At 37.4% G+C, this 26,569-nt stretch overlaps 1 protein-coding gene across 1 annotated transcript; it reads right to left on the bottom strand.

Annotated features, from left to right (window-relative positions):
• Positions 1-19,153: 19,153 nt before the first annotated feature.
• On the bottom strand, positions 19,154-26,484 carry tpbg1b (trophoblast glycoprotein 1b). Its single transcript, XM_055220269.2, has 2 exons — positions 21,572-26,484; positions 19,154-21,261 (listed from the first exon to the last, which is right to left on the bottom strand). The coding sequence occupies exons 1-2, from the start codon at positions 21,835-21,837 to the stop codon at positions 20,412-20,414; spliced, it is 1,116 nt and encodes a 371-aa protein (XP_055076244.2). The 5' UTR covers positions 21,838-26,484; the 3' UTR covers positions 19,154-20,411.
• Positions 26,485-26,569: the final 85 nt, after the last annotated feature.

Below are 26,569 nucleotides of genomic sequence, written 5' to 3'. Positions count from 1 at the left end.
TGTTTGAAATAGCAATCTACACCACTACGCAAACATCTGCAAGATGTAGTATGCATACTATGCATTGTATGCAAACTTTCACTTTGATGGCCTACTATGTTTTTTTCCAAAATAGGCAGTATGCAACATGTTTTAATTTTCAGGGTAACAAAATCTTACACAAATGTATTTGATTAAACCCCTCGATGGTAAGACATCTTTGCAGAAAACTAAATTACTGATAAAAATAACCAATTGCCTATTTTCAGGAGCTATATTTCCAAGATGATCATTGGATTCCACTTGTGCACATGACAACAATACTACTACCGATAAACTGCTTTTTAAAACATTTAGCATAACAAAAACCTTTTTATATAACATAGTATATATGCTATATGCTTAGGGGCGGTTTCCCGGACAGGGATTATTTTAAACCAGGACTAGGCCTTAGTTTAATTAGGAAATATAACTAGTTTAAACAAACGTGCCTTACTAAAAAAATTACTTTGGGGCATTTTGAGGCAAAACAAAGGGCACTGATGTATTTTAAGATATGTAAGTGCAAGCTGTTTTCCGTTTGGACAGCTCTTACATTTATTTTAGTCTAGACTAGTCTAAGACCACCCTTTTGTGTTCAGTAAGTTAACAAGTCTATGCGCCAGAGACAGTTTATGTGTCAATAAGGATTGCAAAATATTCACTGTGCATTTTTGCAGCAAAGGTTAGGGATGCACCAATAGGATTTTTTGGGGCCGATACCGATTTAAACAGACAACTTCTGGCCGATACCAATATTAAACACTTGTATATAATACTATACAGTTGGTCTATTAGCTAGTTTATTTCTACATCAAATTATTTTTACTGAACATGGATTGGATCTAATTAACATTCAACTGACCAACATAATAAGAGAGGCACAAATTAAGCTAAAACAAATATAATAAGACTGCATGACAACCTTCAAAGGTGGTTTTTGCTATTCAGCATTTATTTTATTAACAACATTAACTCATTTTTTACATTTAATGGATTTCTTTATGCAGTTAATTAATAAACAATCGGTATCTGCCTTTCTTGTGCTATTGCCGATATGCCGATGGTTTCAAATTCATCAAAAATCGGCCGATAAATATCGGCGGCCGATACATCGGTGCATCACTAGTTATGATCCATACACAGTAAAAAACCGCAAAAACAGGTAAAAACTTGGTTTTGGGAGTAAATTCAACCTCCTACGTTTGACTGGTGATAAGTTGACATAACTTATAAAAACAAGTTGAAATTGCTTAACTTAATTTGTTAAGGTAACATAAAAGTGTTGATTTGACAAAAATGCTGATTTTTTTTACAGTGTATCATTAGGATTCATATTCACATGTGTTTCTCTGTTCCTTTAGCAGGTATGAAACTCATGAATGTAATCTAATGTATAGCCCTCGCTCATACCTGTACTCGTACCCACAGCTCTGACACTTGCCCATTCCCAGCAGTGCACATTTGATGGATAGAGATCATTAGTGTCATTCTCCCACAGTCAGCAGAAGGGAGAAACATCCGTCTGTCTCCAGCTACTCCAAATAGTGAGAAGATCTGTCACGTCGGCCTACTTTTCCTTGGCATGTCATTTCATTCCATGCATTGTCCTTCATTATTTCCCAAACCAGAGTGAAGCCATAATGTATAATGTTGGAATTGTGTAGTTTCCTTCATGTGTCGCATCAGGTTACTTTTAAGATGTATGAAGGTCACTGGATGGATGTTAATATACTGTATAGTACTTCCTTAAAGGAAGTTCAAATGAATGCCTGATTTATCTGGACCCAGATCTCTCATTATAATTGCAAAAATAACATTAAGCAGGTTTCCTGGACGTATGATTGGTTAGGATAATCTCACACAAAGCATATGGGTTGAGGCAAAGTTCCTGATTGGGATGCTCCAATAAACTTTGATAAAGCCAAAGAATGGAAAGTTTGTAACATATTTTAAGATGTTCTTTGCTCTTCAGCAGTGGTTTTCAAACTGGAGGGTCCCTGTTTTATGACATTTTATGAAACATATTAATTTAGCATAAAATCTGTGTAATCAAACTTAAGAAAACTATCTCTTTAGCTTTGAACTTAAATGTGATTGCTTGCTATGGAATTGCTTTTATTTCTGTTTTTCTTTTATTGTCTATATTGTTCAGCACTTTGGTCAGCCCTGGTTGCTGTGTTTAAACGTGCTATATAAATAAACACAAACTTGAGACTTGAAGAAAATAAGGATACAAGTTTGAGATCAGTTTGTTTGCAATAGTGAATGCTGAAATATGAAGGGGATGCTGAAAGTTTGAGAACCAATGCTCTACATGCAGTAAAAGACAAACATTTTTTTTTCTTTTTTGCTAGCATAAGCGAAAATCATCAGTCGCACAACAAAAGGTGAAGAATGAGTTGGAAACAATGAAAAGAAATAAAACAAAGGTTCTTTCAATCACAATGAGTCATTAATCAGAAAGCGAACACTTTATCAACCCTTTGGAGTGCTGTATTCTTTGTTTTAGTGAGCATTATGGGAGAATTTTTTTTAGAAAGCACATCAATAAAGCACAGCCACACATGGCAAAATCCACCGTCAGCAGAATCTCCCTAGGAAGCAGCAGCAGCATACAGGAGAAAGTATCCCATTGTGAGGTGTGAATCTATTCATCATGGGCAATACAAAATAATACCAACTAAATATGATACTGTATTTTCCCATCAATTAATCTTGCATTGTGCACCACAACAACTAAATCCTTATTTGGCCTTTAACATTGCACTACTAATGGAATCCTCAACAATTTAAGCTACATATATACCTTAGGTTCTGGTGAGCTGGGGTATAATATATTAAAACATACTGTACTTTAACTTGTATCTGCTAAAAGTGTGTCATTGATATCAGCAACAAATCTGACCGCCATGAAATGTAATCTCCACAGTGTGGCGAAATCATCTGGATTCAGTTAGATTTAGTAAATCAGTGCTGTGTGAGCATTTTTTGCTACAGCAACCCATACAAAGACATGACTTTTATGTTGTTTTATTGAAGCCTATGCAAAAGATGGTGCTGATAAAGAGATTGACATGGCATTTCATTTTTATGTGTTTACTACTGTGTGCAATGCTTAGTGCCAAAACCGAACTTACACACGTCTATGCTGCTAAGCAACACTTACATTGTGAATACCGTAACCTGTTGAAGCTGCAATAAAAATAAATGATTAGGGTTCAAAACTGTCTGCTTACCTTGCCAGAAATCAAACAGTATAAGCTTATAATAAGCTTACTGCTTGACCCCTATTGTATCCGTTAGTTTTCTTATTATTCTTCTTCCGCTTCTTCCGCCATTGCGGTCTATGGCAGCCCATAGCAGTGTACATAGGAAAGTTATGCAATTTGGCATGCTTATAAAGGACTGTCCAAAAAATCTCCACAGCAAATTTGGAGTCTCTATCTCTTACCCGCTAGCGCCACCAACAGTCCAAAGTTGCACTTATGTTTTTGCTTATAGCTTCTGACCCGTAAGTCCTAAATTCTAATTTCCTCTGATTTTCTGGCTCAAGATGATTCCATTGGACCCTATGACGTCATTTTCCGTCATGAAAATTTTTCCACCATTTTGAATTATTCTTAAAACCTACTTTTGCAAACTCATCCTAAAACTTTAGCCCGATTGCCACGAAAAATGGTATGTAGCATCTACAGACAATCATGGCAAAAAGTTATGGAATTCGTGTTGATTCGCCAATCCGTTTCAGCGTATCAAATCTGGTGAAAAAATAACATTTAATTGCGGAGTAATAACTATTTATATGTCTTTTTTTTGCAATTTTCTGCCATTTCTGATGAACATTTTAATATATTTTTGAGTCGATTGGAATAACGCTTGCGGAGATATTCGTGCGTGTTTTTTAAGTGCTATTTTGCTGCGCAGGGCTGACCGTAAGTCAAATTCTGGCATGTTGGGTATCGTTGGACTCGGCAACTATTCAGGACTCGAAGAAAACAAGTCCCTTGAGATACGTTGATCGCAGCCAAAGTTATAGGCGTGTAAAACAATTGTCTTACCACTAGGTGGTGCTGTGACAAAACTGGGCATGCCCCCTCAGATCCTGACTGGCATCACAAGTATAGTCATAAAGTGTATAGTCATAAAACTAGCTAGATGTAACACAAGTGATGACCTGAGGTTGCATGCACAATTTTGTCATTGCGCCACCTACTGGTTTTGAGATAGAAAATGTCTATTTTTGCCTAAAACTACTGTAACAGTACACCTTAAACCTTGAGTCATCATGGATTATTCCTTTCATGGCTTGGAGTATAATCATTGGTGGATGTCAATTCACACCCTAACAACCAATGAAAATATCTTATCAACCGTTTTTGCAAGAGCTATATCTCTGCATCAGAACATCAGTCTTTTGACTCATTATACTTGTTGTAACATGTTGTGACCCATGTTTTGCCACTGCAAACACCACTCACATGTCCTTCAGTGCTCTAATCATCTAATGTTCCATGATTGTCAATAACAGAAGGATGATTACAGTAGACAAGAACATAGATTATTTTTGTTGATTATTTTTATGTTTTTTCATCTGAAATCATTAGGTTTACCTAGGTTCTTTAATCTGCTTATCTTAACTCAACTTTACATCCTTCTTTGCCCTTTTCGGCTTGACCCCAGTATTGCTGCTTGCAGCTATATTTTATCATTTAAGCTGTCACATCAGATTTTGCAGGTTTATCATCAAATGAAACTTACATAAAAGAATCTCAAACTTGAAACGAAACATATTAAATGATCCCAGGTGAATAAGTAGTACACTTCCATAATGTACTTAAACTGCTCTTTTTCTTTTACACACTAATTTTGTACTAAACATACAAAAAAAAATTCTTCATTGGTACTTCTTAAGATTATCTAAGTGTACTTATTTGTGCTATTTTAAGACACCATGAATATAAACTAAACTATACTATCGCTGTTTTAAAGAAATGTATTTAGTTAACACTTATATTAATCTTGAACCCAACTTTAATACAAAGATGGGTTTAAGTTTATTTTAAGTGGTACCTTTTTACACTTAGATGTTCTTAAGATTATCTTAAGAAGTACTAAAGAAAGTTTTTTTGTATATTAAGTACAAAATTAGTGTGCGGAAATATAGCACTTTAAGTAGCTACACTATGGAAGTGTACTTCTTTTTCACCTGGGATGTAGTGCGGTTGGTTAGTGGCCTTATATTTCAGATTTTTAATTTTAAATTAAATGACAATAAGTCGTTTTTCCCCCATCTAGTGGTGAAATTGTATTTTGCATTCAAACGAATAGTGCTCTCTAGCTCCTCGCTTTTCCAAATGCGTGTTGCAACTACGGCAGCCACGATATCCTTGATCTCCTTGTCTGTTTCAGCTAGTTCACGTGTTCTGAATGAAAACGTGTTGTGGGAATGCATTGGTAGGCTAGTGCTTTTTGTCCCTCTCTGCTATTATAGTTTATCAATACAGTGGAACGACATGGATGCCTCCTTGGACTTATCCGTTCAATGTAAGTAAAATAAACAAATAAACAAATAAATAAGCTTACAAAGAAAAGTCAGATCACTGGCAGAGGTCATTTGACACCAATGAGGACATATTTATAAATAAAGACATTTATTTTGATTAATAAAACACTTAAAATCCTACTTACTGTCCCTTTAATGTTATTAAGTAGTGCAGCTTGTAATTGCCAAACTGAATGCTTTGAACAGAAATGCAGACTTTATGATGCAGGCACTAGCAGTAAGGGCATTATGACGACGTTGAGCATGATATATGGTAAAAACAACTTCAGCGGAAACAGCTAGATGTTCAGTCCCATGAGTTTAATGTTCACTACGTCAGAATTTATTCGGCAAATGCGTTCCCATCTCCCATTATTCGCATGTAGTCTTTTTCACATAAGTCAAAAACCACCTCAATCGAGCTTAAAAACTTTTTTTGCAAATTAAGGGATTTTTATTCAAAAGTTGGCGTTTCCATCACTCGTTTACTTCAAAACGCGCATAAAAATCATGGCAAACACTGACACATTTATGTTACATTGCATACGTGTTGGTGAGCTGGTAAAATGTGGCTTTTTATTGTCCTTAGTCTGTTTTTTATTTGTCTCATTGACAGGAAAATGCACTCAAAGGCTGCAGTGGGCCAGATGGTATCTTCACTTTGGAAGCATCTGCCCTTTGACCTCTAGAACGTTCTCCACTTCCTGGCCAATCCTGCACAGCCATCCCAGGCTTCACGCTTAGAACCCCCTTCTGCTCAGGCATCTGGTCGTCTTGAATAACGTACGTAAAAACAATAACTGGAGTCATAATGGACGTATAATGCTCGGTGGGAACCAAAGGTCTTTCACGCCAGGATCTTCCGTTAAAAACACTCACAGAGATAAAACCCTCTCAGGCTTATGCTCACTTCCACTAATAGTCAAGGTTGTAAGACAAAGCCATTTAAAACTAAATTAGCTATACGGACCTGTGCTTGGGCCGATCATAATAAATTCAGTATTCTGTATGACTTAGGCCACGTTTACATGACAATGTTTTCAACGAAAAGGAGAAACGTTTGTACGTTTTGGCTGTTTTAGAGCCTTGAAAACACAAACCTTTGAAAATGGGTTTTTGAAAACGAAACCCATTATCGTTTTCATATAAACTACAAAAACAGCATATCATGTGTTAAGTTTACAGGCATGTGCAAGCACTTGACAACCATAAGAACAATTGTGGCCTACATGACTCGCATATAGCATACTGAAGGTCTGGGAAACATGGTCGCTTTGAATGGCCAAGGACGGCCCAAGAGGCCACATGACTGACACCTAAAGCAACCAATCATGTTTAGGGGAGAGGAAATGTCCCCACACTAACAGATTGGTGTGCAACCACCCTACTGAAAAATCCAGCTAAAACCAGCATAAGCTGGTAGCTGGTTTTAGCTGGTTTAAAGTGGTTTACGCTGGTCCTCCCAGCCTGACAAAGCTGGTCATGCTGGTGGGCCAGCTGGTATTCCAGCCTGACCAGCTAAGTCCAGCTAGACCAGCTTAAAATGTGACCAAAACACAGCTAGACCAGCTTGCTACACCAGCAAGACCAGCTTCCTACACCAGCAAAACCAGCTAAAACCAAGCTGGAGACCAGCTCACCGGCTTATGCTGGTCTTAGCTGAATTTTTCAGTAGGGCAGTAAATCATTCATTCTCAACTCATAACAACTTCAACAAACATGTTAAAATATCTCTTTTAGATTCCACTAATTGTGTCAAGCAAAACTCTTGGATGTCTTTTAAAGAATTTATGCCATGAACCTCGCATACTTTTAGGCTTTGTGTTGTTTGCCAGTGGACTGTATAATTTGCGGAGATCCGTGAGAATGCCACGGAAAAATGGGCAAAAAATTCTGTGACTATCCCACGGAAATTCGTGAGATCAGGCTGTTTAACCAATCAGAGGACGACTTTCTCCGCTGCTGAAGTGTTTCCAGAAAAGTGCACCATATGCGTCAGATGTTCAGCCAACGGTTCATGGGCATGACATCTGAGGCTGAGACTAGTGTTTGTGCTGCTCAATATACTGAGTTTATTAACGCTTCACCATCAAAGCTTACGATATGCTGCTTATAGTCCAATGTCACTTGTAGTAATAAACAAACCTCATCGCCTGTCCAAACCAAATTGCTTTCACCATCTTGAATGTTTAAGAGTGGGCAGGAATCATTGATAGTCAAATTGTACCCATAAAAAAACTAATTAAAAAAATAAGTCAAATCCATTGGACATGGTGACAACAAAGTGAGCACAAACCTTGCAAAACATGCAGCTTACAAAATATTCAGCCATCAGTCCGAGCGTGTTGTTTATGAACCAATGTACAAATGTGTGACAAATGCATATCTGTGATCGACTCGTAAAGATGACAGCGCCTTCCAAAAAACCCTACAACTTTCATCTCTTAAAAGCTCTCACTCCGGAGGATAAACCCTTCGAAGGGTCTAGGGCATAGGGATGAGCCCTTCTGAATGGGACGCAAGGATAGTTTATCATTCTAATGTGTATACATGCGTGTATCGCCAACTACTGGCCTGGCATGCATAATACAGTGTTTTTAGTTGCTTTTGCAGATCCGTATAAACAAGGATAAACTTTTTTGTTTTTAGTATCATTGTCATATAATAATATTTCAAGGTTTGACTATTCATCTTCAGCAGGTGCGATAGTAACACCATTATGTGGGCAGGAAGCATCTTTCTTCATTAACATTCATCAAAAAGCAGTTGTGCACCCTGAAAAAAATCAAATGTTTGAATGATTTATTAGAAGGCCCTTCACTGTGTGAAATTTCAAAAGTTTACTGATAATAGACAAGCACCAAGTAATGGTGTTGCTCCTTTTAAACAGTAATACTCATAACCTCCCCATGCAGGGCTGCTCACTTGAAAGTTATATTTATCTATTTAGCAGACACTTTTATCCAAAAACAACCAAGCTGCAGGCACATAGATTGCTGTATAGAGAACAGTATTAACGGTCGGCTTTCTGAATAAACATGGTTTTGAAATGAGTTGTCAAAAGATACATATAGATGTCTTATGTCCTGTATACAGTATGTATCATAAATTGCCAGTCACATATGTTGTATTTATAACCGCACACTTTGTTCTAACTCAACCAGTGGAATTGTTCTCTTTGAGAAGATGACTAAAACTAGAAGTCATTCCAAGCCCTAATGGTCGGACACACCAGCAGACAGCGAGGCAACACAAGAAACAAAACCCACATAACAGCAACCACAGCTGGGTAAAGGATGAGGGAAAACCCAGAGGAATGAAATCATTTCTGACTGTAGTACATTAATGTTACACAGCATGGATTCATTCACAGATAAAAGAGCTTTGATGGGCCTTTCGTTGTTTGGGATGTCAGAGTCATTGTCGTATTGTTGGTGATGGGGTTATTGGGTTCTACGTGCATTTGTTTTTCATTTGGATTCCACGTCTTGATTGGCTCTGTGTGTGTGAGGGGCCATAAAAAAGTCAAGCGCTGTGTCATAGAAGGTTTCTCAAACTCGTCGGTTCCTTATTTATGGTGGTAAACAATCATTCTGATTTACGGTCTTTCGACATAGCCCTTGATGAAACCTGTCAAATGAAAACGAGTAAATTATATTTTGAATAAAGAAAATGAAGTCTATTTAATGACCATTGCATTTTTTTTGCATTACAACCCCCCTCTCACACACACACACACACACAATTCTCATTATATTGTAATTCAAAAATCCTATTCTTTTGTTAAAATTAAAAATAATTGTATAAAGTACATCAGTATTTTCATGTAGTATCTGTTACAGTAATGAGAGGAAAACGTGTGCTTAATTGTCATAGAGATAATGTCATAATGCAAAAAATTCCATTATCTTCTTAAGGCTAAAAAATCCCTATTGTGTTGGTATATGGAGCTTCTGGCCTCCACCAAAACTGCTTAGACCACCACTACCTTTAAAATATATAGTGAAAACACACCTGTTTTATACACCTGACTAATTCAACCTTGCATTGTTTAATGTCATTTGTTGCAAGTTGCTTTGAATAAAAGTGGCTGCTAAATGCTGGAATGGAAGCCATCTTTGTGTAGTGGGAGTTTGTGTTGATTATGAAACTCATTATAATAAATGATGCTACAACTAGCAAATGATGCATTATGGCTATTCCTCCTACAACAACCACCTTTTCTTAAATTCAAACATTCAACAAATGAACAATGGGACATCGCCACTGGGAGCAGAGACTTGCTTTCATTCATCTGGTTCAAAAACTGGACAGAAACAGACGTACCTGAAAAAATTTGATCATAAGTTGATCATTAATTAGTACTGTGGGAAAAAAACGAATGCTTTACTGATTAAGTCAAAAGACCTCCTCATTTAAAGTCCCTCTGCAGTCTATAAATGTATCATTTAAAACTCATCTTTCAGCATCATAATAGCATATGTAAAAAAATTGGGACAGTTATTTTTTCATGCTTTCAAGCAGCTTGCCCATATTTGTGTGAGGTTTGAGACGGGGAACAAGAGAACCCAAGCACAGGCGACGTCGGGGGGTGAACATAGAACATTTATTAATAAAGACAGGAAAACAAAAGCCCACGTGGAGGCAAAACTACATACAACATGATATAACAAACACTGACTTAACATAATAAACTAAACTCTAATGAAAACATTAAACTGAATAAACACTAAGACGACATGACATGACATGTATGAACACAATGATCCAGCACAAGACAAAAGACAAGAGGAGATTAAATAGGGGAAACTAAACAAGATAACGAGGGCAACACAGGTGAGAGGGATGAACTGATAATGAATAATAAGGGGGGTGGGGACTACAGACGAGACACCAGAGGCACATGCCACAATAAACAAGGCATGAGCCTCCACATGAAACAAGAGACTGTCAGAACCCTGCCATCACTATAAAACATAAATATAAAACAGACTCTCGTGGCAGAGTCCTGACACTTTGTCTCATTTAGTATACACAGATTTATGAAAATGCAAATTAGTCCCCTCCTCTACTCAAGCGCACAGCTCGGACCATAGATATTAGTATGCAAGTTAAGCTAGGTCCACACCAATAGATTTTTAAATCTTTTTTCACATGTTTGCAGAGAATGGTTTACAAAAACTAAGTTACTAGGTTGATTTTTTTTCACATTTTTAGGTTGATAGAAGCACTGGGGAGTGGGGACCCAATTATAGCACTTACACATGAGAAAAGTCAGATTTTCATGATGTGTCCCATTTAAAGGTGCTAAAGAATGCATTTAATTAATCTGTTAATTTGTTTTTGATATCTGCATTAGAGCTGTAATCGGGCCTTAAAAGTAAAACCCGTTTACAGCCCGACATTATTTAAATGTGCGCACACACACAGCTTTTGTCAAGAATGAGAAATTTACACAGGTTTTAACATTACACTGTAAAAAAAAATCCGTAGAAATTGCAGCTGGGTTGCCGGTAATCCACCGCAGATTCAAATTTATGCCACCCACTGGAAACATTTTGTTCAACGTTAAATGAACATTAAACATTTACAAGTCTTTGTCTTCACAGAATAAAACTAGAAAAACAGCATCAAGCAAAACATTCTGGGAAACAAAATCTGAAGCAAAAAACAGAAAAAGGTTGATGATGATTTCTGGTTCCCAGAATGCTTTGCATGAGGCTGTTATTGTATAGTTTTATTCTGTAAAGATAAAGACTTGTTAATATTTAAAATTTATTTAACTTTGAACAAACTCTTGCCAGTAAATAACACAAATGCAAATCCACGGCAAATTACCGGCAACCCAGCTGCAATAACATTGAAATTTTTACGGACTTTTTTTACAGTGTATTTATTCATGACTAATAATCTACACACCACTTGGAAGTTGAAACAAAGAAATAAAATAAGTCATCTGTAACATTGTAACATCTCATTCTAAATAGGCTTATGCAATACACTATAAATATGCCAATAAAATTATTATTTCTTAACGAATTAAATTAAGATAATACATTCTGAATTAAGATGGGTATTTGGCAATAACGAAATTAAGAGAAAGGCTCCGCGGAATTTGCGTCGGCACTTCTCTCCATTACTGCCAACATTAGTCTATATCCTCTGTCTAAATTATGTATTTAAGACTCGATTCATATTTAGTTATGCATTGAAAAACCTACTCACCAAGATTAGGCTACATGTTTTTGATGAGAAAAATCATTAAATCCACTGTAAATGAATTCAGCGCGGTCCTGCAGCATTGAACTTGACCGCTCATTTACCTCACAAAGCCGGAGCGCAAGCCCGAGCCCGTGTAAAATGTTAGAAATGAAGCCCGAACCCGCCCGAGCCCGTCGGGTCCCGACGGGTCCTGTCGGGTTCGGGAAAAGATCTTCAGCTCTAATCTGCATAGAAGGTTTGTGGCTTTATTAAGTGCAAAAATGATCCAGAGACAGTTTTACATGTCCATTTACAACCCTACGATTTGCCCTTAGAATGAAACGGTCTATTATTGCCTCATTTGAAAGGGTCATAATGTTGAGCTCTGCTCTGATTGGCTGTTTCTCAGAGCGGTCCATTTCAGTAGCTCTGTGTGTTAGCAAACATAAGTTTACATAAGGAGGAAACAATCGTGTTTGAGCCTCACAATATGTCATTACTAGCCTGGCTAACACCAGAACAGTCTCATAGATTAAGAGACGTGGTCTGGGAGCCATATGCTCATTTTCTCGTATCTGAGGCGTGGTTTACGAATGCCCAGAGCCGTTTATTTGGCGCTACGAATGTCTATCAAATGCGTATGTACGTAGCTCATAGCCAATCGTTTCAATTATACCAGATGACGTATGTAGAGCGACATCAATTCAAATGTAAACATAAACAACTTTTATCGGGTACATGTGCACACAAGCTGAACACTATCTAAGGCTGCATTGAAAAATAACTTGGCGTCTGCTGTCGTGTTGGACAAACAAAACTGCTTCGGTGTGTCGTATAGACGTCGTCATCATCTTGCTGCCCTCTCTTTTCTGTGATTGGTTCCCTATTTCAGGAGCAAAATTGGTCCATAGTTTCCATGCTAGACTTGCAGCGTGAATAAATTTGTGTGCAAGGCAGCGTGGGGAAACCCAGGCTATGTCATTACTATGTACAAAATTATTAAATACAGATTCTACGGCACCTTTAATGAAAATGAGCAAGATTTCTTTACCAGTTTTATCATTCACTAAACAAATAATGTAAATAGACACACTCAGATAACTAGTAGAGTTTACCTGCACACAGTAAAATCATTAGTGTTAAATGTACACTGCTGGTATTTCTATAAGTACCACCAGACCTGGTAATACTCGCATACACCAGCAGTGTGCAGGAGCTTGGTGTTGTGCACTAAATAAAAAACAAACCCCAAACTATTACTAACAGTTCTTAGAAAGTACAAGTAAAACTTAAAATGCGGTTAAAACGCAAGCAGTTTGAGCAGTGATTTAGTTTAAGAGAGAAAGCCGGTGAGATAAATGCCACTAAATTGCTGTTGTGAAGTTGATGAGTTTGTTTTTTAATGGATTTAGTTCCTCAGAGATGCGAGGCTCATTTCTGACAAGCATAAATTCCAGCTATTAAATGCTTTTTCATGGTGCCAGAACATTTCTAGACAGGAAAACATTATAACTCTGCAAATAAATGACTAAATACAAAAGAGCTGCATTTGTCAGTAGCATCCCTAGAGCGTTTTTGTTTAATAGCAAAACCTCACCGAAGGACCATTAAGATAAAATAAAACTATGGCAGTAAAGCCAGTGGGTCTCATGAACAGCAAGCGGTCGCATGAACTGTCTTTGTTCTAGGTAAATTGCCAGTGAGCTTGAAAGTAACAGGCAAACAAGGGAAATTCAGACCTGTGTGATATAGTTTGTCTTTCCTGTAGTCTCGCTGTGAGGGGGAGAGGAGATTACATTCATCTTCAGTCCCGTTCTCTGGCACAGTGGTGTCCGGCGCGATGATGCTGGCAAAATAGCATTTTTTGTAGGTCTGAGCCCTGAGGACAACCATAAATTTATAACTAATTGGGTGAATTTCTTCTTTGCTTTTAACAAGCCCATCTGCAAGAAGCTGTTGAAAACAAGAGATACTTTAACAACCCTTTTGCTTTCTTAGTCCTTATGTTCTGAATCATTGATATTAACAATGTGTCCTAGACATGCGATAAGCAAATATAATGCAATAAGACACATGCTGTGATTTTCAGTAATAAGGCGACCGAAGGTCATTGAATTTTAATGCTTAATGACAGCATGAGTGACAGTGACACTTGGCAATGTGCACGTCAACAAAGTTTGACTTCAACTACTGTAGAAAAAAGACTTTGCAGTATGTGAGTTCACTTTAAAATGCTATAATATTAAGATGGAGAAAGTCTCACTGTAATATTTATATAGTAATATTACATCTTTATACTTATTACTGAGACAATTTAGAAATAATTAAGTCAGTTTTTTTATATAGCGCCTTGTAGATATAAGATGGTGAAGAGACAATAATGAAGGGTGTGAGAGGGGAACAGAAGTTAGGAAACACCCATCAACTGGGACTCGAACTCTGGCTATTGCCACCAATTGTGTCGAGGTGTTTTTATGTGACTTTAGGTTTGCTCAGCTTTGTCACGATAAAGGTTCATTACTTAATTATTGTTCATATTGAAATAAATGACTTTTAATTGCTTTTGAATTACTAATAATGAAGCCTATTAATCAATGTGATAAGCAAACAAACTAAACTGATATCAGCCAATATTGTTTAAACGAGTCACAGAGCCTTGCTCTAAACAACCCATCATTTATAAGATGAAATACAATACATTTTTAAAAAATGTTTTAGGTTAAAACGTAAACATCACTTTAAACTCAAACACATTATTAGTATATGAAAAACTGATAGAGTGCTCCAAGTTTCTGCTGTAAGCAGTTTCTTTAAAAAGCAACTATGGTCCGATTTACGATTTTATATTTCCTTTGGTTTGTAAGTGTGTATTAGTTCATGTTAAAAAGAAAACAATACCGTTTTCAAATATTTTACTATGTTCTTACCTCAACTTATACTGAAAAAATTTTTATGTTGAATTTACTTCATTTTATTATGGCAAGATGATGCACACAATAAATTTATTTAACTCCAGATATAATTTTTAAGTTGAGTGTACTTATAATTTATCAATGAGTGTACTTATATTTTATAAGTAATTTCAGATTAATTATATTCATAATTGTAGCTACATTATTTTGAGTAGAATTTACTTAAGTATGTTTAGTATACTAAAATTAATTTTGTGCAACTAGATCAATTCAATGGTTTAATCCAATCGTTTTTTAATCTCTTATTCTATCTTAACATTATACATTCAACTGCAACCCAGTCTCGCCCCATGGCGTCAGTGTTTGACGACGCTTGACCATGCGTCGGTGTGTTGGCGCGGAGGGTGTACCTTTCGCGTCATTTTTTGACGAACTGGGGACTTCAATACTATTAAGTCCGTTGCATTCTCTTTCCTATTTTCTTACCATTTTCTACCATTTTCGCGTCGGTTTAGGGTTAGATTTACATAATGACATCCCTACCCAAACCTTTCCCTAACCCCAATGCCAGGCGACAACTGTTTAATTTCGCGTACCTAGTGGTATTGAAGTCCCCAGTTCGTCGGGGGATGGCGCGAGGGGTGTGCCCTCCGCGTCGGCATGTTGACGCATGGTCAGGTGTCGTCAAATATTGACGCCATGGGTGTGAGACCGTGTTATCAACTGCCACATTATGTTGAGCAAGTAAGAAGAGACTCAGTAGGTCTCAATACTGGCATAAGCACAGTTACTGCTTACATCATGATTTTCATCGTGTTACCTATTGTCTAGCACCACTCTTCTGAATGATGCTAACCACAAAACTCACAACAGAATCAGAAACTCTTCTAAACTTAAAGATAATTTAACCTGAAAAACTAACAAGTCTTTCTTTTTTGTTAAAAATACAAAAAAGAGCATTTAATTTCAAATTTTACTCTCCAAATGTAGTCCCATGCAAAGCATGCTGGGAAGTAGAAGTCCACTGCCTAGTTAGTTATATTTACTTAAATAATTCAAGTAGTTTCAACACAAAATTTATTTCTTACAAATTTGGGTGGATTTTACATGATAAAATTAAGTGAAATGTACTCAATAATTTGTTAATTTAGAATTGCTTAAATTTTTTGTGTTATTTTCACTTTTTACATGTTTTTAATAGAATTTAATAATTTCTTTTAAGTTAAATTTACTAAGGCACAGAATCATTTTTTTCAGTGATGAGTACATTGCGTTGTGAATGTGTTAGAGAAAACATGGAAGTTTTTGGTGGCTTCTAAATGAATCCCTGTTTGGATCTTAAGGAATAAAAGGGGCTAATTATAATAATAATAATTCATTACATTTATATAGCGCTTTTCTGCAGCACTCAAGCGCTTTACATATGAAAGGGGGGAATCTCCTCAACCACCACCAACGTGCAGCATCCACCTGGATGATACGACGGCAGCCATATTGCGCTAGAACGCTAGGCTAAATGCTAACACATTCAGGACACGCCGTACAATTGATAAAAGATAGGAATGTATTTTGAAGTTGAAGTAAGAACATAGTAAAATATTGAAAAACGGTGCTGTTTTCCTTTAAATATGCAAAAGGTACAAACCCCAAAGTAAACGATGATGCGAGTTATCGTTTCCAACGCAAATCTATTTTCTTGGACTATAACAAACACACGGATTGTAGGCAACAGTTTACTTCCTGGGATTGGTGATGTAGTAAAGACTGACATTATCATAACATCATCACATTGCATTGTGAGTGAATCTTTCAAACATGGTAAGGAGAGTCAGGTTTCAGGCTGACGTCAGAGGTATTCAGGCCAATCCCAATGTAAAGATAAGCTGGCCAATCAGGGACACAGCGCTTTTCAGATCAATGAGTTTTGTACAAAATCAATGTGTTTGAGGAAGGCAGGATTATCTTGAGTTAGAAAAATGTACGGAATGTGGAAAATAATGTGTTTTTGAACCATAAACCACGCGATTACAAAAAATTATACTGTTTTTCTTAGCAATGAAATGGGTGCACTTTAAAGGAGACTTTTCACAAATTTTTTTAAAATGTAAAATAAATCTTTGGTGTCCCCAGAGGTCGTATGTGAAGTTTTAGCTCAAAATACCATATAGATAATTAATTATAAGATGTTAAAACTGCCACTTTGTTTGTAGATGTGAGCAAAAATGTGCTGTTTTCGGGTCTTTCCTTTAAAATGCACATTTTTGCTGTGTGATGAAATGCAAGCACTGATCGCCATAATGGTTGTTTGTTAAAATTTAAACTCAATTGTGTTGTCAATTATTCTCTCAGTCTCTCTGCACTAAATGGCAGTGTTGTGGTTGGATAGTGCAGATTGAGGGGTGGTATTATTATAAGATGATCCCCTTCTGACATCACAAGGGGAGACAAATTTTAACTACCTATTTTTTTACATGCTCGTTTGTTCTTTTTTATATTTTCTATTTTGATAGAAGCCTGAAGACCCAATTATAGCACTTAAACGTGAAAAAATTCAGATTTTCGTGATATATCCCCTTTGAGTTAATGTTTTATAATGGTAAAGGAACACCAGACATACAATTCCATACAATAATGACATCATGACAGTAGGAAAATAGCAAGAGATTGCATGTTTCATGCCCTACGTCTAAAATTGCGTACTGTGACAGTACATATCCTGCATTAGTTATACTTAAAACAGTATGTTGTGTTTGTGTGTGTGTGGCATGATTACATTAAAGACATACAAAGTATACATTTCTGAGTATATATAACACACTTAAAAAGAGCTGCCTGGCAAACAGTAAGTTTTTGTCTTTCTTCATTTGGCCTTGTGAGATAGAAAAACATCCACCCAAAAAGTGCACCTAAAAAACTTATCAGAAGCAGCAAACCTTCCCAACATTAATCTACTGTTTCTTTTTTTAAATATACAGCACTGAGGATTTTTGCATACTATACAGTATTACGGTAGGTGTATTCGGACACAAGGAAAGAGTATTTGCTGTGGCGGCACACAATAAATAATAGGTCAGGATCAAGACAAGTTAAGCTTAATTGTCAGCATTTGTGGAATTATGTTGATTATGTCAAAAGACATGTACTCTATTATTTAAAAGTAAAATTAAGATTACAGCGAAGCTTTTATAAAAATTATGTAAACAAAATACATGTTGAATTTATTGTGGTATAGCATCACAAAAGTCATGGGTTCAATCCCAGCTGGACACATAAAATGATAAAAGAAATGTAGAGATTGAATGCAGTGTTACCCGTTCAGAAAAAAAAAAACATTTGCCAAATGCATAAATGTGTAAAGATATTTTTGGATTTAACTTTAAAGTTAGTACACAATTTTGCCAACTAAAATCATGTTAACACCTGTAATGTTTAAATTTCTGTACTTACTGTAATCTCGATCTTTGGCAAGCAATCAACATTACGACACAAATAGTGTTTTTTATGTAGCACTATAAAAAATGTGCTGTACACTGCAAAATAATTCCATAGAAATGACAATGTTACCTGCAGCTGGTCGCCGGCAACCCACCGCAGACCAAAATGTATGTTATTCACTGGCAAGAGTTTGTTCAAAGTTAAATACATTTTAAATATTAACAAGTCTTTATCTTTACTGAATAAAACTATACAATAACAGCCTCATGCAAAGCATTCTGGGAACCAGAAATCATCATCAACCTTTTTCTGTTTTTTTTTGCTTCAGATTTTGTAAAGACAAACACTTGTTAATGTTTAATAGTCATTCAACTTTAAACAAAATGTTGCCAGCAAATAACATACATCCAAATCCACGGCAAGTCACCGGCAACCAGCCGCAAGTAACACCGTAATTTCTACAGAATTTATTTACAGTTATGCAGCTGTTTGCCAGTAACTTACTGCAGACCCAAATGTATGTCATTCACTGGCAACAGCCTATTCAAAGTCAAATGAACATTAAACATTAACAAGTCTTTATCTTTACAGTATCAAACCAAAACAACAGCCTCACGCAAAGCATTCTGGGAACCAGAAATCCTCCTCAACCTTTTTCTGTTTTTTTTCCTTCAGATTTTGGTTCCCAGAATGATTTGCGTGAGGCTGCCACTCTATAGTTTTATTCTGTAAAGGCAAACACTTGTTAATGTTTATTTAACTTTGAACAAACTTTAAATCTACAGTTAGTTACTGGCAAACAGATGACAGTAATACTGTAATTTCTACATACAATTTTTACAGTGTGGGCATAACTTTCTATACTATTGAAACTGGAATATTCTTTGTTAAGAAACTCAATAAAAGGTTATGGCCATGAGCTGTACTGTCAACAAAACGTAAATACAGCTCTAAAGCAACATACTAATTTAAGTTTTCAATTGAAAAAAAAAAACACTTTATTTTTAAGCATGCAAAACAAACTCTGTCCAGAAAAAAACTAAATGCATGACAGTTTGATGTCTTTTACTGGATACCTTGTAAATTTAAGAGTAAACATTTTGCTTTTGCCATACAAGGTTGTCTCTTTTATGTTAAAGGTTCATTTATTTTTAAATGAATCATATATAAGTGTAAAGATATAAAACACAATGGAAGACAGTCCCAAACTTCCTGTACCAAATATCTTAACAGGCAATTAATCAGGCACAAGTACATTTTCATTATCACAAGCAAAGTTATGGTATTTTTCCACAGATGATCATTTTTTCTCAATCCAAAACACTGCGTCCAAACATGTCATTGTATCATAAAACATCAGACACAAGTGAAGTTGACAACACAGAGACTTTTCTTTTCTTAGTTCAGTCTTTTTACAGTTCGAAGCAGTACTCAATACAGAGCCGAGCAGGAGACCTTTCTGCACAACAGCCCCAGTTTCATCTGTATCTTATCACTGTAAAGTCTCTTAAACAGAAAAAGCTGGGGAACATATGAGCCTTCAAAGAGCCGGCAGCCTCTCTGCAGTGTTTAAGGAGGAGGGGTCTCGCTCAGCGGCCCTCGTAAGGGCTGGTTCTCATCATTCTGACAATAAAAATGAGCAGAATAAAAACAAAGCCAAATGTCTCTTTTGAATGAAAAAAAAGAGCCAGATATTTCAGCAAACTGAGGCTCTTTCTTTAAAAGACCCTCCTTCTAGAGCTTAGAGGAGGTGATCCTCATGTTGGAATGCTTTTGGAGAGAAAATCCGGCACATTCTTCTCAGACTCCCTGTGGATAGAAGGACAGAAAGGACCACAGAAAACGGCCAATTCTCTCCGACTTCATATGGATCTATAAAGAAAGCATGCGATATACGGCACCTCAGACTTCATAAACACTATAGTATACACATCGGAGTCGCCCCTGTCTCTGGTCAGCCCCCCGAATCCTACAAACAAGGCACTTAAGCTGTAGTTGAACCAAAAAGGTTGAGGGCTATATTCCAGTACAATGGAGGGTGGCGGGGGGTTTGTTGGTGGTAGTCAGACTTACTTTATGGCTTCTGCCCTTTATTGGGCTAATCCTCCAGCATCCAGTAATGATTAAAAAGCAAATGCTTCTCGAGGGCCAATTCTGAGTTTGAGGGGGAGGTGTGCTTGTTGAAAACAAGACTTAACAGGCAGTACATGCTTGAGTACACATTGAATATCGAAACACAAATGTACATTTTTCACATATAAAAAAAAAGTGAGCTTGGTGTGGGAAGAGCTTGCACCCGGTCACACATCGACCGTTGTGGAGACCTGTGACAGTCTGGGATCAGAGTCCATCTCATATCGGTAATGATATCCTTCCCACACTTCCCGGCAGGCATCTCGCATTTCGTAGATCCGTTTCTTAATGTCCTTGCGGTTCAGGTAGAGCACAAAAAGAAACATGAGACCAACGAATCCCAGCACGATACCCAGGAACACGTAAGAGGTCTGCAGTGCTATGTTGTCAGTCTCTCCCACCCTGTGACAACCCAACTCCAGCTCGCCCACCGTCAGCAGTGATGTGTTCTGCAGTTCCACGGGGAAAACGCAAGTGAGGCGCTCCACATCCGCCACATGTGCACGCGAGACATTCAGCCAGGCTGCGAAAGGCTCGATGTCGCAGACGCAAGTGTAAGGGTTGTCTGCCAAGCGGAGCCTTACCGTACGAAAGTGTTCCAACTCTTTAAGAGCTTCGTCCCGCAACGTTCTGAGGGCGTTTTGGGTTAAATCAAGTTCCCGGAGATGATCCAGCCCCGCGAAAGTCCCATTATGGATGGCCACTATAGAATTATTACCGAGCTGAAGGCTCTGCAAGCCGACAAGATGGGAAAAAATGCCAGGGGGCAAGTAGATGAGGCCATTACTGGACAGGTCAAGCACTAGCAGATCACCCAGGCTGCTCCAGCGAAGAGACGTGGCTAAATCAATGACAGAAGAATGGTTGTAGAGAGCTCGGCTAAGGTTGAGCTCCTTCAGTGTGCGGCTCTTGACAGTGAATGCCTCGGGATGGATAAGAGCCAGCTGGTTGTTGCTTAGGTCCAGCGATCTCAGACTTCGCAGGCTAGAAAATGCATGAGACTTCACCTCAGAGATCCTGAAACAGGAGAAAAAAAATGTCATACTGACTTCTTTTCTATAGTGTCATGTAAACAAGGCTCATTTTGATTTCTATGAATAAAAAAATCAGATGAATAAATTTGGGGTTAAAAAATCTTCTCTCTTCCAAAAGCATAAAAACTAAAAGCATTCCACTATTTATTGGTCTTACATAAATAACAGCAATGGTAGTAAACAAATTTAGTCTAACTATTATTACTATGGTAGTTGTTAGAGTTGTTAGTTGCAAAAGTTATCTTTAAAACAATGCACATGCTTTATATTTAATGCATCAAATCGCGTGTTACCTGTTGTTAGACAGTGCCAAATTTGTCACATTGTCCAGTCCCTGGAAAGACTCTGGACCAATGCGACTGATGTGGTTTCCGGTGATGAAGAGGTTTCTCGTGTATCCCGGGATGCCAGTCGGTATGTCCCGCAAATCTTTAGAAACACATTTGACCGTCAGCGCGGCTTCCGAGCACTCGCACCCCGACGGACACGCCGACGCGCCCGCGGAGCGCACAACGCACAGCAGCCCGAACACAACCGTACACAGTCCAGAGTAAAACATGTTCAGCAGTACCGCATTAAATCTCACGGAATAACGCCACTTTTAACGATCGTCCTCATTCAGATGCTGTAAGAGGTTGTGGTTTATTATCTCGAAAGTGTCCCGCGCGCTCTTCGGTCCTGCTTCCCTCAGCAATTGTCCGCGTGTGCTTGACTTCTTTGCATTACAGAAACTTCATGCGTGAGAGGCAGACACTTTATTTCCATGAGAAAAGGAGGCTCTCTGTGTGAGGTGTTTGATCCGCTCCTCTCAAACAATGACACTGAATCACTTCGGCTCTTAACAATCGTGAGGGAGGAGCTATAGGACAACAACTCTCCCCTCCTCGAAAAAAACAAACTTCACAATATAGACTCATCTAAGGATCATTCAGATCTTGAGCTCATCGTAATGATTAATAGGCTTAATTAATAGTGATCAAAGTTAATCGAGATTAAGGCCATTATCGGACTAATCATAGCTACTATTAAAGGCGATTCAATTTTTAGTTAACTTTTTGGTCTGTATTTTTTAATTTATTCTAGCCTATTTAAGATTAAAATCTAGCATGCGTTTAATCGTTTATTTAGATATAATTTATGTAATGACTTTACATGGCATTACTGCTCAATTAAGGAGTGATAAATAAACTACTAGTATGTTTTTGTAGGTCAAAGTTGTGAACATTTATCATACAGCACACTCCGCGGGACTCTTTGAACTCGGCAGGGGTCTGTTGAAGTGTTGAGGGACAATAAACTATAAATTCAACACATCGCTCGTTTTTTGGCCGCCGATGGTCGACTCATTTGTCCTCTTGCGCAATTAAAGGTTTCCAGGGCAACCGTTTCAAAGGAGCGCGCGCTCTTATTAAAAAAATTATCGTAAAATATCTTTCAGTAAACTTGATTTTACAACATTTTGCGGGATTACACGAGATCAACAGTTGATTTTTAAAATACAATGGGTCCAATTAAAGAAAGATAAGCCATGACGTAAATAATAAAAATATTTTTATTATTATTAATAATAGCGTAAAACAACAAAAGCATTGATGATATTGTTACTGCCATAACTGTAAAAACAACAAATAGCAGAAAATTGCAAATAGACAGCAAGTGATTTTGATGACATCTGGCACTGGTGTATGTGATTAGGAAAATAAAAAATAAAGAAAAGTTGAACAGTAATTTAAACGTTTTAGGTTAAATGAGGACAGTCAATGCTTTCTTAAGCCATACAATGTGATTCCTGTTTAGCTTATTGCAAAACAATTAACTGCATGAAATGTTATTGCCTTGTAAATATAAAGTCTTTCATCATTTGACATTATTATTATTTTGGAAGAAAACATAACATTATCTGCTGCTTATCTAACACTCATCAGCCATTTGTAAAACCGCACCTAACATCCAGTCAGTTTTCTATGGGCATAAACACAGAAGTTTTAAAATTAAGTAAGACTATAGCAAAAATCATAATGCAAACTGTAAAGTACTAACCAGCAGTATCAGATCCTTATGCATGCAAACAAGTTTAGGGAAGGGGGTTGTGGGGGGGTGGCATTCTAATAAGCAAACATACACATGCAGATAAACTCTCGCACTCATTCAACAGTGTATATAAATACAATTATATAAAAGTAAAAAGTCTATTCGTCTGCAGTAGTCATCAACATGATGGATTTGATATTCAATTCATTACAGCATGCTGAGATGTTTTTACTATAATCTTTACAAACAGGTAAGTGCAGCTGAAGTGTTTAACCCTGTTACCGTTTTAACAATGTTTAAAGCATGTTTAATGTTATTCTTTTATTGCACGGTCAGACATTACAAGGGTTATTCCCCGATAACATCGAGTCATCTTGACTTGTGTTTAATGTATCACTCTTTTCTCACTCCAACATAAAACATGTCTTTACATTAAAATGTTTTTGTCCAATTATTTTCTTGTGGCAAGCAGCAGTGTAATAAGTGGGACAATGTACATTGAGTAGGTTTTTGTTGCAAAATTAATACAAGAGCCTTCGACTTTGGGTAACCCCTTTAGGGTTAATTTTTCTAAAACAACCATCTGGATGTACATGATCTATGAGAAGCATAAATCTATCAATCATACCAGTGCAGGATCTTAAACTAGCTAGCACCTCCAAAATGTGGAATTCATTTAAAAATCTAAAACCATGTTACTTTCAACTCTGTGTAGTCTGCGGTGTAAACCTCAGTCACAAATCACTGTTTTCTTACATCTTAATTTAGTGAAACATCCTAATGTTTATGTTTTGGTTAAACATCTATCATACTGCTGATATGGTGTGTCCTGTTGATAAGTTACATCTAACGTAGCCTACGTTATTAGCATACATTTTATCAGTGAATGAATAAATATTTTTACAAAAGTATAAACCTGTACTTTATCATTATCTTTTAGAGATTACAAACAGGATGGGGACTTTAAAGGAATAAAATCGTTGCTTTTGATCCACCAGTTCCCATCTTTGAAGACAGGGAACCAGTGAGAAAGACCGTTAGTGAGAGTCAATGATATTTCACAGCGTCTCTCTAATCTGATCAGCTCTAGCCGGTACCAGCAGGGGCAACAGTCATCACACACAAACCAGCCAATCTGAAGATCTTTAGTAAGTCTCCAAAGAACTTAGGATACTTGGCTACCTGCTGGTGTTGGCGATACTTCCAAAGAGAGAGAAAGAAAGAGTGTGAAAGAAGTGAAGAGGAAAATGTGGGAAGTACTGGGCTCAGTGATTTTTCTGTAAACAATGGAGGGATTTAATTCAGACACAGGAGCTATAGTAACAAAGCTGGTGTCCAGACCATAGCTTTAGATTACAGCATGAATCAACTTGTGTGGTTTTTGAAAAGTTCATTGATACAGTGGATTAAAGCAAACAAAACTCTAACAGGATTTACCATAAAAGTGGAGCTGTGTTGGGGATTGCTGTAATGGGGATTAGACATAAACATTTGTCCAACCTCAGTATATTTTAAGATTACCAGCCTGATCTAAGAGGAATTCAAATGTATTTTACGCGTTGGCTAATTTGTCTGAATTCGTACGAAGCAAATTGTACAAAACATATGATTATTATAAAAAACAACAATGTAACTACACCCCTTACCCTGCCTCAAGCTCAATAAATGCAGGGATGACGTATTTTTGTAGGCAAAACCCGAAAGCGAGTTAGCACCTCCGGTTCCGTTGTTCCAAAGTCAATGTGGTTTAACTCCTTAAATAAGATCTTGGCCAAGCCCAAGATATTTTCACCTTTTACTCTACAAAAAAAAAACAATACTACCCCCACAAAGTGTCTTTACATGAAACTATAGACTTTGTCGGGGACTTAAGGGCATTCACATTATCCTAACCAAACCGCGCCTGAGAAAATTTGACTCCCAAAGCCTCAGATCGATAAAAGTACATTGTGAGTAAAGGTGAGTGGGAGGCAATCGCGCTAGGGCGCAGTTCGGATGGTTTTGGATAATGTGAGTGCGCCCTAAAGTAAAGATCTTAAAAACAACGCAACATAGGCACAATTCCCAAAAAACATTAATTCACAGAGTATTTCCGTACCAGGGAACATGTTTATAAATGTGTCTAATAGAGTTTAAGAGAGCTGTCGCAGGGTTCCCACACCTTAGTTAACTTCAAATTCAAGGACCTTTCAAGGACTTTCCAGGTCACACACCCTCAAATTCAAGGACTTAATATGGGGACACATTTCAAGTGAGAGCAAGGTTACATCGTGTTACCTTTAAAGATACATTGTTACAGTTCCCTTTCAAGGGAACTCGCGCTGCGTCTGGGCGCCTCCAGGGGTAAGTGCGTCTGAATGTGTATATCAAATTTAACCAATGGTGAGGCTTAATGACAAAGACAGGGTGACGCAGGAGCCAGGAAGTATATCGCTATCTGAAATAATGCCAAAGACGGCATTACAGGGACGCAGGAAGTATGGCAAGGGAGACGCAGCGTCTCGTTCCCTTTATCAGGGAACAACAGTTACATACGTAACCCGAGACGTTTTCATGTGACAAACACAACTATGCAAAAAAGCATTTTGGTATGAATCAACATTTGCATTCAGAAGATATAAGCATTTAAAGTGAACAGTTTAGCATGTGTGCTTAAAAAGTCTAGAATTTAATGATATTATCCTACACGACACAGGGAATTATATGGATTTTTTCCAGAAAACCTCTTGCATAAAATAGATTCAAGCACTCTCAATGATGTACATTTTCAAAAACTTCCCAGGGGCTTGAATTTTTTCCCCCAGATTCACAAAATTTCAAGGATCCGTGGGAACCTGTGTTGGAATCTTAGTGGTGATGACGTTGATAGACTGCGGTGAAGTTTGCTTGTAGTCTAAAACCTCATTCACACAGACCTCTGGTCCCAGAAAATACCCGTAAAATTGCCAGACAAGCGTCTGTGTGAACAAAAACTCGTTCCGTTAATCTTCTGGGATCGTTGCCGGAAAGAGGACCTAGTAAGATACGCGGGTAACCCTCTGTGTGAAGTTGGTTCAACTCTTTAAAATGAGGGATTTACAACATTCACTATGAGAAATGTCAGCAAACTGGACTGAAGCAGATATCAGGTAAGTTAGCTCGTTACTTACTGCGTTGAAACGGAGATCATTCAGCAGCATAAAAGAATATCGCGTCACGTGCTCATTTGAGCTATAATAAACGAAAATACCCGCGCGTCATCCCAACAAGTCGTTCAGCTC

The sequence above is a fragment of the Misgurnus anguillicaudatus genome, chromosome 20 (genome assembly GCF_027580225.2).
Source record: "Misgurnus anguillicaudatus chromosome 20, ASM2758022v2, whole genome shotgun sequence".
NCBI classification, from domain to species: Eukaryota; Metazoa; Chordata; class Actinopteri; order Cypriniformes; family Cobitidae; genus Misgurnus; species Misgurnus anguillicaudatus.
Note: the sequence above shows the minus strand (reverse complement) of the source record. Positions and strands in the feature narration are given on the sequence as shown.

Coding starts and splice junctions, on each gene's coding strand:
- tpbg1b (XM_055220269.2), bottom strand. CDS start 21,837: ATGTTTTACTCTGGACTGTGTACGGTTGTGTTCGGGCTGCTGTGCGTT. Junction 21,262..21,571: donor TTGGCACTGTCTAACAACAG/GTAACACGCGAT, acceptor CTCCTGTTTCAG/GATCTCTGAGGTGAAGTCTC.